A 19,462-nucleotide genomic window follows, 5' to 3' on the forward strand; every position below is an offset into this window, starting at 1 on the left:
TTTCATCTCCCACAAATCTGCCCAACCCTATATGCTGCCCATGTTCCTTTGTAATGATTCAACAGATTCCATATTATCTTATCATCTGCAAACTTAACCAGCTTATTACTTCTATTCCTATCCAAATCATTTACATATGTTAAAAAATTGAGGAAGCAAATTTTCCTCAAGAATTTTTGTGTATTTTATTCCTTAACTTAATCTTATCGGTGTCCTTTTTCTTGTGTTGACACACTGCTGATGGCTGTGCCCAAGAGGTCATTAAAGGAATCCTGGTGCTTCCTGTTTTGCTATATGGTTGCGAGACATGGACACTATCCAGTGACCTGAGGTGAAGACTGGACTCCTTCGGTACTGTGTCTCTTCAGAAAGTCTTTGGGCACTGCTGGTTTGACTTTGTGTCGAGTGAGAGGTTGCTCACGGAGTCCTGAATGAGGCACATTACCTGCATTGTGAGGGAGTATCACTTATAGCACTACGGCCATGTGGTGCGATTTCCCGAGGGTGATCCTGCTCACAGGATCCTCATTGCTGAGAACATGAAAGGCTGGACCAGGCCATGTGGGCATCCATGTAACACCTGGCTATGGCAGATAGACGGTCATATCTGGAGGGGTGGGACTGGACCTCGTGTCTACCCTGAAGGATTGCCAACCACGATACCCAAGCTGTTTCGTTATGTGGTGACAGTGCATGCTCCCAAACCTGACCCGATGTGATAGTGTAGTCTGTTATGTAGGAAAGTATGAGGAATCCAAGGGAAGACAAGAACTTCTTCAAAGCACAGTACATATTGTATCTGATTTCTTTAACACTGGGTACTTAGATGAAATCAGGAATAATAAAGATTAATCTGGTTGTGTAACCATCACAATCGGATTGTAGAATGATCTACTTGGAACAGGGTCTGTCAGCCAGGTGGTAGGTTCTGTTTTAGAAATCAGTTATGAAATTTGCTGTTTGGTCATTAATTTAATTTAACATAATTTACTAAGTGCTATGTTGTGATTCTTTAGTATTTGGTAAGAAAGCTGACTGCTGTATTTGCATTATTATGCAACTAACTGAACACATTAAGTGGTATTATGTCAGAAGTTCCAAATTATTTTTGGATTAGTCTATTACTAGCCAACCTGCAGCGTACCATACGCCGCATAATCAGGCCGGTTTTTTAATGATTTTTAAGCACAGGGAGAAAATAAACATTTGAAAAATCAGTAATGTAATAAATCACCAAGAAAAGCAACATTGTAACAATGCACGGAATGAACCAACACACAATCGTCCGTGCATCGCTCAGGCGCTGAGGGTGGAACGGGAGGAGAGGGGAAGGACATCCATTCCGCTCCCTCCATCGTGCTAGTCTGCTGATTTCTCGTCCAATATGCACTGCCTGCTCATGTGCCCACCTCCAACTCATCATTTGAATCGTTGTTGTCTTTGCACAATCCAGATGCACCTGTGACTCACGTAGACTTTTCATTGCTCTGTGCGGTTTTGGCTGCCTTTCTATATATAATCCACCAAGACACCCGACCACGGTAGTAGCGAGGTGGGAGGGGGATTTGTACAAAGTGCAGGAGCATCTAAGAAGACGCATGTTTGTTGCGGATGCGAATTGCTGTATGTAGCATGTAAAACAGTTTGCTATCGTGCAAGTGGCCGTGCGTCGTAACCGAAAACTCGGTTTTTAAAGACTGCTTACTTCATTGTGTTTTAACCTCAGTTGTAAAGGATTGTTTTAAGGATCCCATGGGATACCCCTCGCAAACCGTTTTACACGCTGCATATGGCGATTCACCTCCGCGAGAAACACACCTCTATGAACAGTCAACGTGGCTCGGAGTAGCATGTAGCCTCTATGACAGACGAATATAAATGACGCCGTTCTTTCTGTGTCGTTGCGTCCAAGTTGGTGGGCGTGGCTCTGCGAGTTGTCGTCGTATCCAATGGTCTTGGAGTTGGTGGGCGTGGCTCCATCCTGCGTGCGCCATATGTGTCTTACTTGTCGGGCTTAGTGAATCCACGCCCCTTCCGGCGTACTTTCCATGGGTGTCTTGCCTTAGTGAATTACATATATAGATGTTTTGTTTAGTTCTTTTCTAAATAATTAATTTGCAGTAGTAACAAGAACATACCTTTGGTAGAATTTTCTTGTACAATTTACTACTTTTAGGTGACACAGGTCAGATAAATTCATTATTGTCCATTTATGTTGTAATGTTTAGAACTTAATTTTAGAAAACACAGAGTACACATCAAAAGCACAGGTAGGCAGTGTGGTGTAGTGGTTGAGGCTTTGACTGTTAGACCCTGAGGTTGTCAGTTCAAAACCCACTAATGCCACAATGAGCCCACTACTGCCACAAGTGTAACCAAACATATCTCAAATGTAAGTTGCATTGGCTAAAGTTGTCTTGCAAATAAGTAAATGTGTCTACTGTTAAGGTACTATTTCTGAAGCTTGTTTTGTGTTTCAACTGCAATAATTTGTATGCTGATCAAAATTATCATTGATTTCATACCTTATAATGATGGATGCGGTTTTGATTAGCACCCACTGTATTGAGCACGGGAAAGGTGCTAAATAATTATTATTATTAATATTATTATTGCTCCAAGAGAACTATTAACTTTCTTAGTTAATTTACTTATTTGAATAACACAACTATGTTGTGAAGGAAAAAAATAATTAGGCTGACATCTGATGTAATGGAAATGGTGATTCAGAAAAGAGAGAAAGAGATTGATGGATTGAAGGCCAGAGGTCCACATGACCATCATCATCTAATTCTTCCATATGAACCCTGGAAAGCATAAGGACTGATTGAGGTCATTTATGTTAGGTTGAATGCCTAGAGGGGGCTGGGTGGTCTCATGGCCTGGAACCCCTGCAGATTTTGTGGTTTTATTTTTTTTCTCCAGCCGTTTGGAGTTTTTTTTTTTTTTTTGTTCTGTCCTCCCTGGCCATCGGGTCTTACTTTTATTCTTTGTTAATTGGTATTGCCTAATTTTATTTTTTGATATATTTTGTCTTTTTTCATCCTGTAAAGCACTTTGAGCTAAATCTTTTGTATGAAAATTGGCTATATAAATAAATAAAAAATGTTGTTGTTGTTAGTTTGTACTCTCTGACTACTTTTATAGGACTGGTCATGAGTGTAGAGTACAGTGAAATTCTTGCTAATTAACATGCAACATGTTGCCACTCTTTGCTGTCATGATTCTCAAATTAACTTTATAAAACAAAACCAAAAAATTTAAACATTTCTCTTTCAGATGTAAAATGAAAAAACTAGTGTACATCTATTTGTTCTCAATTATTTAGCATGTGTCATTATTACATATACATTTTTATGCTTATCACTCTTGATTGCCAAGAAGATATTTCTTACATTGTGTAAATTTGCATACAAGTGGTAATCCTCAAGTTCTTTCATCCGTTTGACATTTATAACCAGATTATTATTGCTGGTACTCAAGTCATCTGTTAGATGTGCATTCTCCAAAATACGTTCAAAGTTTTCAATCATTCTGAAAGAAAAGTATAAGAAAAATGTAAAGAATAGTCTTACAGCTCAAGCAAAAGAATTTAACCTTCCATTTCCTGTCATGGAGAGCAAGTAGGGTGCAACAAACATAGAAACTCTAGATGAGGTGCAAGATAAGGTACACTCATAGACAAACATTAAAATATAATCTTATAAAGTATATAATGTAATCAAACGGATGTGCACCCCTGGTACTAGATGCTATGGGTCAGGATTGCATGGATATGTAACTAACAGACCTGTTAAAATAAAGCTTATTTAATTTAGCCCGTCCAGCTGTTTTACAGTACATGACAGCGATTCTTGGATAGCAACTCTTCTTTTCGAAATCATCTTAGACATCAGACATAAATGTTTATTTCCTATTCAATGTTTCATTTGATCTTTTTATCCATTTTCTAGAAGTCAGTGCATTATTTATTTATTTATTCCTAGGGGACCTTGACCCCTGCTCACTTTACTTGTCAACAGTAACACCCCCCCCCCGCCTGCGCTATGTGCCATTGTGAAAAGGGGGGCTGAATGCACCCCAAGGAGATACGGTTGCTCCTCCGAAACCCCTCTTAAACAGTGATACAATGGGAAACAAATAGATTTTTTTTTTACCTCCTCTTTGCTCGATCAGCTGCTGCCTTGCCTCTGCTGCTGTGCCGCGTGATCTGCATCTCATGCTGCACTTCAAACATTTTTAAGCCTGTACAGCAGCTGTCCTTTTGTCTCACTGCCTGGTCTCTCTTCTCCCACAGACATCCTCAAAACACTATTTGATTTCTTTTCGCTGTTCCGTTATTTCACCGAGTAATATTTTCCGTTTGTTTATACTAATGTAATCTTTTCTCTCATTTTTTGAGACTTTTGGATTTTCCTACTTACATTATCTTTAACCTGCACTGCATGTGTATTGCGCCAACATTTTGAATTCTTTACAACGTTCTACTTTGTCATCTACTCTTTGTCTTTTTCCAGACCCGAGTGTGGTTAAATCTCTTGGCACAAAGTGTAGTCTCGTGGGATGTGAAAGTGTCTTTCTGAGAAGGTCACGTCTTGTCTCTCTGAACAGGTTTCGTCTCATCCCAAGTTTTTTTTATATAATAGAGAAATTTAGAAATAGGTTATTTATTTGTAAGAAACTGAGAGGAAGATTGGAGGTATCAAAATGGAACAAATAATATTGAATAACAACGTAGGTTTAAAAAAAGAAAATAGATTAGTGCCTGTCATAAATCAGAATTACATCAATTTATCTATCAATTAATTATTATAATACTCATTGGCCAGTTACCTTATTCTTGTAACATATTTACTGTATACTTATGTATTATGTGTAACTTACTTTGAATTACTTTGAAATAATATTTAAATACAGTAGACTAATTGAGCTAATTAACTAATTACTTTTTTCAAAATGCAATCAATATATATTGCTTTTTTGAAAATACAACCAATATATACCCAAAAAAATAAGTTAACATAGCACATAGGCTTTGTAAGTGATTCAATCCTTTGATTAAAAAAGTTCAATTAAAAGTTTAACTAGGTTGCAGCCATGAGCAACTGTAACACACACTTCATCCAGAAGAAATGTAAAACATTGAAGTAGAAAATATTACAGGAAACCTACTTTTTAAATGTTTAAAAGCCTTTCTTTGAAAAGTCAAAATGCTGTACTTGCTTATTAGAAGTGAATTTCTTAAAATTATGTAGCTACTTACTTATTGCTGCAGTTTTGGTTGACATCACTGATATATAAATCTACTTGCTTGATATAGCAACAGAGAGTAATATATTCTATATTTTCATAATTTAAGTTGCTGTTATTTATATCGTTATTATCATTGTCCTCGCATGCACCTATAGATAAAAAGGAATAAAGAAAAATCAGGTGCTCCAGAAATAAGGAAGCCCTAAGTCAAAGTTCATTTTACATGTCGTAATTTCATCCCGATGATTCCTCTCTTTGCAAACATTTTCAAAGGTTCTCATTTTTTGGTGGCCCTTTTCCATCTGTTTTTAGTAATCTATCTATCTATCTATCTATCTATCTATCTATCTATCTATCTATCTATCTATCTATCTATCTATCTATCTATCTATCTATCTATCTATCTATCTATCTAGTCACACAATGCAACTAGTGAATCCAATTGATGTTGGTAACTTTTTCTACTGTACAGTTTAAAATTCTACTCACTTTTGTTTTCTTCTGTCATGTTATCACCTGTAATGACAAAATTGATGAATGGATGTTTATGGTCATTAAGCTTAAACAGCACAGTATACAAAACACAGTAATGATACTGTGGGAATCTGCAAGTCATAGCGATCCCTACTAAGTGTCTTTTTTTCTTTTAAAACCTTAGTTTAAACAATTAGCTGGCATGTTGGCTATTATAAACTATAAACCAGAAAATAAAAAATCTGAAGGGTCCAGCACATGACATTCCCTTAACTTAAGCTGTGATTTTATCAATAAAATATTGCAAGCCAGTTTGCTATTATCTGAAATAAAAGTGAAGAATCATAGGTTGTTGGAAATATTTATATTCTCATTTCCCCATTGTACAGCATCTGGGACACACAAGTGTGCAAAAAGATACAAAATCAGTTCTGTAGAGCAAAATCTACTGCAGTGAAGTTAATCAGTGTCAAGAAGCTACTAGCATTTTACAGTGCTAATAACTGCCCAGTGTCATTCGGTTCTTTGATGAGTGTTCATAGACTCACATTCTGAAAAAGAAGACAGACATCAATCTAAAAGTAGATTCATTTCACCAATGCATAAAATTAGTAAATCCCTTCAAGACACATTTTTGATCCTGTCAAAATATTTTCTCTATGTGTGTGATATATGCAGGAAAAGTGAAATTATAGGTTGATTGTGTGACTTTGGTGTTTTCAGTTTGTGCATTGCCTGTGAGAATATCAGCAGCCCTTCCTTAGCCTATAATGTTTCCTAGGTATATAGTTGTGTTTAATAAGGATTTTTAAAGCATATTAAAACAGGGCAGTGTGACAGCACCAGAGTTTGAGATTCAACTCCTATTATGGTTTCTACCTGTGTGGATTTTGCACATTTACTGTACTCTAAGTGTCAGAGTGGACTTTCTCTGCATACTACAGCTACTTCACTAAGGACCTTAAATTATCCCAGAACCCTGTAGGAAGTTATAACATTTGGATTGACTGCTGGGATAGACTCTTTCAATGATTCTGCCACAGAAATAGATAGATAGATAGATAGATAGATAGATAGATAGATAGATAGATAGATAGATAGATAGATAGATAGATAGATAGTGGTGGACAATTTATCCTAGTTCACCTTAATCTTTACGAAGGAAGCTCAGGGATCTTTTATGAACACAGACCTTGGTTTTACATCTCATCTGAAAGATGGGTCCATTTTTACAGTACAGTGTCCCCATCACTGCCCTGGAGCATCTTGATCCACACACAGGCTGTTGGCCTCACTAGCACGTTATCCAGCAACAACCCCAGCATTATCTGATTGGTCTACCATTTAAGTACTGGCCAGGCCCATGTGGATCACCTGTTCTGAAGTACAGGTGATATGGCTACTTTAACAACTCTAATTCCTTTTTAATATTACATGAATTATCTGTGCTTTAGATAGGATGTGGATCTTGACATTGTTGTGTGTTTTGTTACTGCACCCATTGTAGCAATTTTCAATACGAAAAGTTCAACTCAAAATATAAGTTTGTGGGATTTGCTGTCTCTGCCCGTAGTCATCTGTAGCATGAGATGTTGTTGTGTCTGTTGTGGAACCCATACCTTCATCTTACTGGAGTGTGGGTGACCAGTTGGCCCAGGACTTCTGTGATGCAGAAACTGATTACCATCAGGCTTAACCATTTGATTTGCTCGTCTCTGTCTTCTGACGGTGGCCCTCCAGAGATTTTTTTTTCTCCTATTGTCCCATTCTTAGGAGTTTTTTGTGTTCCTTTTGTCCATGTCAGCTGGCCAACTAATCACATTCAGGAATCAAGAACTGCATCTACACACTTAACCAACAGAAACTGCTAAGAACTGCTTTATTTGCTGTGTTAGCTTTTCACTGAAAAGTGAATAATGTCAAACTCCTTCTACTTAATGTATTGCCACGTACAAATGCCTAAGTCAAATGTAGATAAATACAGTGATATATATTTATTTATATATATATTTAAATTAGACCTGGTTGTTCTCTATGTATAATGTTTTTAATTACAAAGCATTATGAACCTGTTTCTAATAAGAATTAATTTGGTTTTCACCTTTAGTGTTTAAATTTTGCTTAGCAATGCCAAGGTTGATTTTCTATTTAGTATACTTACATTTATTAGAAATTAGCATAATACTGATTAATGATAATATCCAAGTAACTATTGTATACCGTTATTGTTTTTCTTGTTTAAATTGTGGAAAGCATTTTGAAATGTGTGTAAATGTATGATAAGGTGCTATATAAATAAAGTTATTACTATTATTATTATTCTCAGATTGTGTTTGCACATCAGATTTAATCTTTTTATACTTACATATAAGACAAGTTTAGTTACATATGAGCAAAAAAGCATTTGGCTTGAATTCTGACAGCATGGTTTTAAAGAATAGAATGTCCAAGGTAGATATTTGCCACACATTTTGTTTGTTTTCCATTCTGTGAGGAATCATTTAGCAAGGTTTAAGTGAGTTCAAGGCTTCTCTTATCACTGGGTAAATTTGTCTTCTTGCTTTTACATATTATTTGTTGAGGTATCTGATTAAATGTGCATTGAGGTTGGTTGTATTACCAGAGTAAGATATTTTCGTTTTAAAAAACTTACATATTGTTTTTGTTTTGCCTATGTGTTATAAAGAGAATGGGGGTGGGCAAATATGGGCCCATGGCTGTGTTGAACTTAAGTAAAATCAATGTGGCTCAGGCCTGTGGGTGAGAACCTGCACTCACAAAGTATAAAAGCTTGAGTAGGACAGAGAAGGTAAAAGAAAAACATGGAAAAGAAAGACTGAGAACAGAAGGATAAAAACAAGAAGGAGAAATATTGAAGAACGACAGAGTGGGGATTGGGAGGGCAAGCCAGCACAGAAGCATGGTGGCTGGATGATGGCCCCACAGGAATTATGGGGCAGGTCAGTACTGTTCTTCATTTAGAGGTCCAAAAGGCTTTGGGGGTTGTCCTATGGATGCCAAAATGATGGTGATGGGCTTTGGCTTCCCAGCTAAGCTGACACAGGGCCCAATGCTGTTTTAATGGATGACCATGCATTTTGGTGTCTCAGCCTCATTTAGAAGACCTGATGGATAAGCCAGGAAGAGATGGGAATGAAAGGCACTAAGGCTCAGGGAACAGAGAAGGAGATCCCAATCTGAACTCTTTGGTTTTGTACATGATTGTAACCCTTGTTTGGATTTATCGATTTATTGACTGATTTTAACTGCCACAGTAAAGCACATGCTTTTATCATGGATTATTTATTTATTTAATGAAGAAATGCACTGCACTTTTTCTTTGGACACTGCCTGTTGATTTGATTGGTTGGAATAAACTGCACTAAATATTTTTGTTGCACCAACCTTGTTCTTTTGTGCCTTCATTGTACTAGGCCATCCCAGGCATAAATATCAATGCCATTGGAAACGAGTAATGCCAAGGCTGTGTGGATTCTTGTGAATCACAGGGGGAGACTCAGACAGCTGTCATATACATCTCAGCTTGTCTTTTATTGAACCTCCATAACTTAGACCTACCTTCTGTCAAGCGTAGTCATAAACAATTGTTTTACTGCCGTACTGACAGTCAGGATGTAGTACTGTGTTTTGGCTATTTGTATCCATATAAAATCCTAAGAATTTCCACAGATCCCTTTGGTTTTCCTTTAACCAAAAATCTCCTTTGATAGTCATTGTTAACTAAGAGCCATAATTTTATGATGTGACCCTCCCAAAAAATATGCAAAAGCGCAAGAGATGAGGGATAGTGGAGGTCAATTAGAAGGCATCACGTCACGTTACATCTTCTCTTCTGGTCGCCAGTTCAATAAATAGCTAAAGAATTAAAAGGAAAACAGTGAACACAGTACTAATTTGATGTATGGCATCAAGAATTTAGCTATAAAACAAAGTGTTTTTAAGTGAATTTAAGAAGGAAGGACATGCAGGCTCCAGACTTACACCCCATCCTCTGTCTGGATTAACCCGACATCATGAGACTGACTGTAAGAGAACAACACCACTCACTGTGACATTATGTTAGTCAAAGACAAGATGTTTCACTAATGTTTAAGACAAGAGTGCCTCTGTTTCACTTACAGTTTGAGCTGACCATCCCAAGCCCTTCAGCAACAATGAGCAGAAAGATCAGTGTGTTTTGCATTTCCTCAAACTATGAAAAACAAAATAAAACACAATAGCATTAAAATTTTCTCAGGCTGCATGATAAAGGGATTGAGTTCAGGACTTTAGTGAGCTTCAAGATGTATTTATTTACAGGATTACTGATACATGGCCAAAACCAACACATAAAAAACAAAAATAACTGCTACATACAGTATCATAAATCAACTCAAAGCAAGAGCAAAATTAGAGCATACTGTATTTAGACCTGCATAATTCAAATCAGGGTTACAGGAAGTTAAAGTCTATCCTGCCAGCACTGAGTGCAAGGTAGGAAAAAGCCCTGGACAGGTCATTACTCCATCGCAAGGACCACACACACACGGCCAACTTAACATCTTCACTCAACCTTACCTGTGTAACTTTGGGGATGTGGGAAGAAATCTGAAAAACCAAAAGGAAAAACTATTCAGGCACACAGTGATCCTGCATACATCACACAGGCGAAGATCAGATACAGGATTCAATCCGAGGGCCTTGAATCTGTGTGTCAGCGTGCTTACCACTGCACTACCATACTTTATCAAAAACTCACTTAAGCATTATTATGAATGTGTCTTAAACATTTTCTTCTATGTTAACTCCTTTTTCTTAAGAATAAAGAGAGACATACACCAAATTCAACATGATGGCAATGATTTTAAGCTGGTGTAAATATGTAATGGCTAATCTAAAATGTAATAGTGGGATCCTTGGTTTTCAGGTACTATTTAAAAAGTAACATTAAAAGGGATTCATAGACAGTATTAAGTTCTGTAATAGATGAGTCAGAAAGCCCTCATTAAGAGTTATGTAGTTTTAAATTTTATAATAGTACCTAGGGGGATTGCCCCCTTTTCGCTTCGCTCGCCAACTTGCCCGATTTAAAGTGTGACAAAAACGTGACATAAGAATGTCACATAAAATCATTGCACAAAATCGTTGCACTTTTAGGCTTAGGATTTTATATATAGAGAGTAGATAAGGCTGGTATTAAAATAGCTCAAATATTTAGTTTAGAAAGCCAGATATTCTGGTATTAGAATTTGAGGCAATGAAATTAAGTAATCAAATAATATTTGAAAGAAAGCCAGTGGAGTCGAGCCAGCTGAGAGGTAATGCATTCTTTGTGGTTTGGCAGCTATTGAACACACAATGGGAGACTTTAAATCTTAAAATACACCTTGAGGAAAAGATCTAGAAGTCACAGTGGGCTCATCACTAACTACATCAAGGCAGTGTACAGATGCGATCAAGAAGGCTAATAGATTGTTAGGTTACATATCACGAAGTGTGGAGAAAAAGACAAGGAAGGTTATGTTTAAATGATATAATGCACTAGTGAGGCCTCACCTGGAGTACTGTGTTCAGGGTTTAACTCCATATTACAAAAAGGAAGTAGTAGCACTAAAAAGAGTCCAGAGGAGAGCAAATAAGCTGACTATAGGACTAAGAGGTATGAGTTTTGAGGAGACATTGTAGGAGCTAAACTGTTAAGGACACATTGGAGGCCTCGAGGATTATCATGAGCACTTTAAAATACTGTGAGATGATAATGAAAACAAGGATATAGTCATAGACAGAAAAGAGTCAAACCATAAGATCCAGCTAAATCAGGCAACCAGAAAAAACAAAGAATAAAGCAAAATTCTAAAGTCAGGGACAAAGCAGAATCGAAACCAAAACACACAATTCTACCTTTATAGCATAACTGAAAAAAGCTAACTGACACAGAGTTTTAGAAGAGGTTTATCACATAGTGTGACTGCTGTCGTATTTACAGAATAACTTCTGTTATGTCATTGGCACAGCGACTATAGTCATGTGATCTTCAAAATGATGAAAGATAAAGAAAATAAAGAAGATAAGGAAAGTAAACTTTGTAAACATCTGAATTCACCTGAGTTAAAATTCAAAAAAGTGTATAAAAATATTTATTATTACATGAAACTTTTTCCATTTAAACAAATGGAGATTAAGAGATGACATAATTACTTGACAGAATGTTTTAAAATTATGACAAGATTTAGTACAGTGGATCCCAGTTGTTACTTTAAAATAAATTCTGCAACAGGGACACAGGTACACACTTGGCAACTTTTTAAGGGCATATTTTTACACAAATATCACAAATCTAATAAATTACCAAGTAGTATGGTGGAGATTAGGAATTTAGGGATCTTCAAATCTAAACTTGATGTTGTTATTTTTGTAGAATCTAGGTAATAGGATGATCAAACCCAATGGGCGGAATGGCCTGTTCTTGTCATAACTGTTCTAATTTTTATGTTCATACGGTATCTAGGAAGTCAATAGTCATCCATGGCATGGTGTTATCAAGCGATGAAATGGGCACCTCTTAAACCAGCGTCAGATTACCAGAGTGTCAGAAGCTTGCAGCACTCCTACAGCCAATTACTATGTTGTCTGATAGTCCAGTACTCGAATAAAGGCTTTGCCAATATGGTGAGCTCAGCCCCAATCTCAACCCTTTTATTCTTCTTTTCAAGGCACAGCACACATAAGGCATCAGACTGACAAACCTCTCTTCTGTTTGCAAGGCCAAAAACACCCATGTTCCTTCTTTGCTCATGGCAGCATTGTATGCAATGTCCTTCTTTGTGAGCATTCATTGTTTGTCAGCTTTTAAGCACACAATCCCATCCCTAAAAATTAAGGTAAAATCAAATCTGTTAATTTGTTTTGGGGTAACTCTTATACTGGTCTGACAGAATCATTGGGGATGTCCAACTACATAACTGCTGATCATGAAAGTGCAATGTGACTTCCCTGACTCCCTAAGATTATGTAAATGAACTCTGAGGCAGACGAATTGCTGGAAAAGTCATATAGTGTGACTGGAGCTTTAGAGTGATTTTCGTATAGAATGTACAAGTAGTGTGCATAGTCAGTCAGTCAGACATTTTCCAACCTGCTATACCCTAACATGGGGTCACAGGAGCCAATCCCAGCCAACCCAGAGCGCAAGGCAAGAATAAATCCTGGGCAGGGTGCCAGCCCACACACTAGGGACAATTTAGGATTGCCAATGCACCTAACCAGCGTGTCTTTGGACTGTGGGAGGAAACTGGAGCACCCAGAAGAAACTCATGCAGATATGAGGAGAACATGCAAACTCCACGCAGGGAGGACCCAGGAAGCGAACCCAGGTCTCCTTACTGTGAGGCAGCAGCACTACCACTGCACCACTGTGCTGCCTGTGTGTGTAGTCATATTGTCAAATTAAGTATTTATTGTCAGCATGTAAATATAGATGAGGACTGAACTAAGCACCAAATTTTAAGGGATATTGCAGAAAAACCACAAAGAGCTGCATTGTGAGACAACTGACTGGATGTCGATGCAGGGACACACTTTTGCAAGCCCACCATACTTCTTTAGAAGTTTTTGGAGGGGAATACTAGTCATTAAGGGTGAAGGTAGACATTTGTAAATTTTCTGAGTTAGTAGTCAGAATTGCATGGATATCCTTCTGAGCCATTGTCAACCAAGCTACAGAAGAAGAATTCGAAGTGAATTGAATAATGACAGTAAAGTACAATACAGTAGTAAATTCAGCTGAATTTGCTACCTTACTGTACCTCAAAATGATAAATCACTTGGGATTACAAAGTATAAGAAAGAAGCAATTTCTTTATGATGTAATAAGTGAAGACTATTCTAAACCTGCTATCAAAGTGTCTGTCTTTCTAAGATGAACACAAAAAATGTATTAGCAGTCCACCAGTAAAATTTGTTCATCTAAAATAATGACAGTCTGGAGCTTAGCTATTCCCCTTTTTATTTGGGGTGACTATTTTTTGACTAAACTTTACCAATAGAGGTTTTGGTGTGGATTTTATGGTCAGATGCCTTTCCCAACACTACGTTCACTAAAGACTTTTGACAATGTCCCTAATCCAGATGCCACAGCAATTATAATCTACAACTCCAATAAACTCTGATGGACGATTTGAAAATCAGTTGGGTAAAAAGAATAAAGTGAAGTGTAATTCACATGTCAGACAAACTATCACAACTGTAAAGGTCTTGCTGCCTGCCATACTACACTTGTGGTTTTAAGAAGTTTAACGTATCTAAAGTAGCAAGAGCCCACCCTCCACTGAAGCAGTCCAAAGCACTAGTAGCCTTTTTGGGGTGTGCACAGTTTAGGTAGAATTCTTACTTTTAAAAGTCTTACTTTTGTCAGCATGAAGTTATGAGTTATGGTTTGGAAGATGGTGGTGTGACTTGTAGTGGGATGGGAAATAAAAATAAACCTTGCTAGACTGGAGGAGATGGAACTTGTCCATGCAGTCACTGATATTCTGCTTATGAAGCAGTTAATATCTCTGAGAGATACTGTCAACAGTGTATAAAGTTTAAAAATATTATCACTGTGAGCAGGGATTGATCATCTATCTATGAGGTATGATCAAAAAAAAAAGTGAATGTTAAAATAAAAGAAAAATCATTACAGTAAAAGACACATTGCCATTTATCCCCTGCAAAATACTTCCCATCTCTTCGAACAATCATATCTCATCATTGTTGCCACTTTCTGAAGCAGTTCTGGAAGTCCTGTTTCATGAGTGTCTTTAGTTGTGCTGTTATGGCTGCTTCGACGTCCTGAATTGATTCAAAACGTTTACTTTCCTTGTTCATTTTGACTTTGGGGAAGAGCCAGAAGTCACACGATGCCAGATCCAATGAAATAAAGTGGATGAGGACACACTGTAATATTTTTATTTGACAGAAATTTCCGTACCAGAAGCAATGTGTGACATGAAACATTGTCATGATGGAGGATGAAATCGTTTTCCCATTTCTCAGGTCATTTTCTATGCACATTGCTTCTTAAATGCCCTAATAAGCCCTTATAATATTCAGAGTTCACCATAGTGATCCTGGGTACAAACTCAGCGTGCGCAATTCCATCAAAGTCAAAAAACACAATCATCATCACCTTGATGTTGGATCTTGACTGAAGTGCAGAACATCAAGGCAGCCACAACAGCGCAACTAAAGGCACTCACAAAAGAGGACTTGCACAACTGCTTCAGAAAGTGGCAAGAACAATGGGATAAGTGTGTTGAAGTGAAAGGGAGTATTCTAAGGGAGATTAACGGCAATGTGTCTTTTACTGTAATAATAATTTCTTTTATTTAAATATTCACCATATTTTTTGATCACACCTCGTATAAGGCAGAAAGTAATTCTGAATGAGAAGTTAGTCTATCACAACACACTTATACTCTCATACTGGGTCCGTTTAGATTTACTGATGTTTTTAGGATTTGAGAGCAAACAAAAGTATAATATAATATAATATAATATAATATAATATAATATAATATAATATAATATAATATAATATAATAATAGGAGAGCATGTAAAGTTAAGGTCCAGTTGAGGTCCATGAAACCCTGAGCCATATCTCTGAACTTAACCTTCTCATTTTCATGTGTTCATATCTGTCCAGCTCTTCTATTTGCATGTTTATCCATGCTTAGCATGGTCATAAGGAAAGCTCAACTCAGAAGGAGACCATAAGTAATTCTGACTTATTTCAGACTTGGTGAAACAATGGTTGCCACTGCTACCTCACTGCTCCAGAACTCTGTGATGAAATTCCATCCTGCTGCTATCTGTGTAGAGTTTAGACATTCTCCTCATATTAGAAACACTTACAGATATGAGTTAGGTTAACTGGCAACTCAAAACTGACGTGGCATGAACAAGCACATGTGTGAGAGTGGACAGGTCCTGTGATAGATTGGTGACCTCAACCTAAACATAGTTCTTATCTCATGCCCATTGTGTGAAACATGGAGTGATAAATCCCTTTGAATAAGTTCCCCCTAAATAGATAATTTATGAAAGTTTTGGAGGGAATCTGTCTATTAAAATGTAAACAATCATATGTTTTATAAAGTTAAATTTAAGAATAAAAATTTAATGCTGAATTAATTTTTTGCCATATATTTTACTGTGGACAACATTTTCATTTCATTCACACTATGCATACAATGTTTGGGTGAAAAACTTATTGCACAATCTTGGTCAAGTAGCTTTGGTTCACAGAAAAATTGCAAAGTCACCTGGGACATTCATTATTGATTCTTTTCTTTATGTTCCTCAAACAATAATAATGTTAAAAAAAATAATAAACAGTCTTGCATACTCATTTTGGTTTTACAATAGCAGCTAAAGTGAGCAATCTGTCTGGTTTTGTTAATGTTACACCCACCAGTGAGTGCTGCATATGTGGTTAGTCTACAGATGGCTGATGCTACTTTGACTCCAGTATGCAACGATCTACCAGAGCATATTACATTTAACAGTGAAGCAGATGAATTCAAAAATAAATAGTCACTAATTTACCTCAGGAAGTAGCGGATAGCATTATCCCCCAACTCTGCCGTGAAAACATTCTATGGTGGTAACCACAGAGGTGTATTTCACACCTTGCTCTGCCAATGCTGCTTACATATGATCTGGCTCACTGCGAACTTAAACTGAGTTAGGCTGGTTGGTTCTGTAAATCGATAGATGGATCTTTTCAGTAAACAGGTGTGGTGGACGGTTGGTGTCCTTACCCGGCTGGGACGCTCTAAGTATGGAAAGACCGGGAGAGAGAGTATTTGCAAGACCCTTTCTCCCCCGGACCGACAGAGGGCAGCTCACTTGGCTTGCACCAAGGCCACGGGTTGTGAGCATGGAAGCTCAACCCTTCTGGGGCCCATGGCTACCACCAGCGGGCACCTGGGCTTTAATAGGGCCCTATTTGGCAGCACCTTTCCAACACCCAGAAGTGTTGCCAGAAGAAACTCATTGGGCAGCTGGAGTCCTTCTGGGTGCCTTATAAAAGGAGCCAGTTACCACCACAATGGCCAGAGTGCGGAGGAAGAGGACTGGTGGCAGAGGAACTGTGTTATCTTCTGCATCTTGTGTGCTGTGGAAGGCAACACTGTGTAAATAAACTGTGTGCTGTGTGACAATTGGTGCCCTGCCTGTTTGTGTCAGGGTTAGGGCGGCTGTACGTGCCCTGGACTTCACACTGGCTTAACTTCTTTCTCAGTCAAACTAAGCATAGTCTTATTTTTTTCCATTGCATTTTACAAACTAATCTTCAAATAATTCCAAGACTATTAAACATCAGGGTAATTTTGCAGATTAAATATCTATAAGATCTGCAGCACAAGGCAGGAAACAAACCCCGGGCAGGGCGCCAGCCCACCACAGGGCACACACACCCAGACACCAAGCATACACTAGGGACAATTTAGAATTGGTCAATTGATAGTTTGCTTTGCTGCTGGGTTCTGCTGCTGCAGCTCTAAATGTATCTGCCTTTAATCAGTTTGTCTTATTTTTATTTGCATGCACAGTAGAAAATGTGATTCTTCAAATACTTTTACATGCTTTCATTTTTTATTTCTATTTTCTTTTTTCAGTGTGCATCTCTTTAAAAATACAGGGTGATAATAGCAATGCACAGATGACTCAAAAACTCCAGGAGGGCAGGTAATAAAGCTGAATTCAGAGAAGCTGTTCTACACAACTTATATGATTATATGGCTCATTTGAGAGTAGAAAGGACAACCAGTCTTTAAAGGTGTAGGTTGTACTTCCCAAAATGGCATGGGATGTGGAATAGTATGTAAAAAACTGCACAGAGTGTGTCACACGCAAGACTCCTTGCAAAAAAGCAGCAATAACCAAGTGGTGTGATAGATCTGGCCTACATTGATTTCCTTTCAATGGAACTTGACTCCAAAGGGATTAGTAACAGATCATTTCACTGGCTGTGCCCAGGCACTTCCTACAAAGAACCAAAAATCCCTTCCTGTTTTGAGATTTTCACGGAAAAGTTCTTTGTCCATTATGGTCTGCTCTTCAGAATACATTCTGATCAGGGACAAGATTTTGACAGTTGGTTGATAAAAGAGCTCCAGATGATGTTGGGAGTGCAATAATCTCAAACCTGCCCATATCATCCCTAGGGGGACCTTCAGCCAGAAAGGTTCAATCATATCGTAATCAGCCATGTGATCACCCAGTATGACATGGTTGGCAGCAGATCTCTGATGGGTCTCCCATACTCACAAAAATGGAATGGGGTCTTGTGGGAGTAGCCAGAAGGAACACTGGGGAGGAGGTTTCCTCATTTTAGGGAGGTTCTGCCTGACCTCAGAAGTGCTTCCTGGATGCAATGTGGTAGCACCAGAAGTACTCCTGGGTCCAGTATAGAGGAGGCCACTTCTCATCACACGTGTTGGGTGGAACAAGGACAAACCTTGCCTGTGAAGATGGGATGGAAAGAAAGAAAGAAAGAAAGAGAGAAAGAAAGAAAGAAAAAGATTTATTGTATGGTATTTGACAGAGAAGCCTGTATTGGAAAGGTATTTGTGCAATAAATCATATGTTTGCACCCGAGTCTTGTGTCTGGGATTTGGGGTGCTGCAATGCTCACTACAGGTCACTTTATATATAAAAATAATTGTGAATGTAGGTGTTACTGATATTTACTTATATATTTGTGAACAGTAGTTCATACATTTCAATTGATCAATTGAGCCAACTGCTACCATGATAGGCTTCAGCTCCAGGAGGGATGGCTTGTTCAGTTGTCCACCAAAGTGCCAGCAGCTCCAATTCAATTTCTTTTTCTGTTTACTTTGGCTGTCACCTCAAACTGTGTTCTCAAATTCATAACAAAGCTGCATTTGGTTTTATGGCACCTTTAAAACCCCTGCTGGGATCACCTCTGTCAAAGCCCTGCTATCACTTCCAGGTTCAGTTGTGACCCGTTGTTTGCTGCATGGGAACAAACAAAGAACTGCCTCTTGGCTGCCACTTGTTGCTCCACTATGTCAGAGAGTGAGAGATAACAAATCGCTGAATGGTCTCTGAAAATAACTACGACCGACCTCACAGATATCATTTTTTCAGCAAGTACATCTTGTGAAATGGATGCTTTGTTAGCTTTTTTGCTAATAATGTTCCACTGAAAGGAAGACTCACTCTCTTTTTAGATGCAATCTTATATATTGAATTTTAATTTTGACAATACAGTGTACAGTGTTAAATGTATTTCAATGTCACTGAATTAATGGTGTTAAAACTTTTAGTCAGTGTAATTCAAAGTGGGGAATGCTGGCAAAACAGCTTTTCATTTTAAAAGATTCATGGATATCATGTGTAAGGCATTTTATTTTGTTCTGTGCCTAGGGTTTTTGGATTTGTGAACAGTATAGAAATTTTCACATTATCAGAAACATATACAAAATACAGTAAGTATAAGCCTACTGTGAACACTGTGAAAGCTGTGGTTAATACTGACACCTCACACTTCCAGGAAGATGATTCTGATTTCTTGGAAACTGTTACTTGTAACATAGCATTAATAATGTGTCAAGTGACTACAGGTTCTAGGAATGTTTTAATTTATTAGTTCTGTCGTTGGCTTAAAAGTTATTTGTTGGGAGTGAGGTCTAAGCTTTGAAGTGCCTCTGGTAGTTAAATAGC

The 19,462-nt window shown here is 37.8% G+C and overlaps 1 protein-coding gene across 1 annotated transcript in view; it reads right to left on the reverse strand.

Moving 5' to 3' along the window:
* LOC120535392 (adhesion G protein-coupled receptor G3-like) overlaps positions 1–19,462 on the reverse strand; it is a 98,201-nt gene that overhangs the window by 33,904 nt on the left and 44,835 nt on the right. The window contains exons 2-5 of the mRNA XM_039763211.1: positions 9,868–9,940; positions 5,743–5,769; positions 5,264–5,402; positions 3,396–3,534 (exon numbers count right to left, since the gene is read on the reverse strand). Coding sequence (XP_039619145.1) covers positions 3,396–3,534; positions 5,264–5,402; positions 5,743–5,769; positions 9,868–9,931 — 369 coding nt within the window. The 5' untranslated portion in view covers positions 9,932–9,940. The remainder of the gene's footprint in view (positions 1–3,395; positions 3,535–5,263; positions 5,403–5,742; positions 5,770–9,867; positions 9,941–19,462) is intronic.

Source organism: Polypterus senegalus, chromosome 9 (assembly GCF_016835505.1).
Source record: "Polypterus senegalus isolate Bchr_013 chromosome 9, ASM1683550v1, whole genome shotgun sequence".
Classification (NCBI taxonomy): domain Eukaryota; kingdom Metazoa; phylum Chordata; class Cladistia; order Polypteriformes; family Polypteridae; genus Polypterus; species Polypterus senegalus.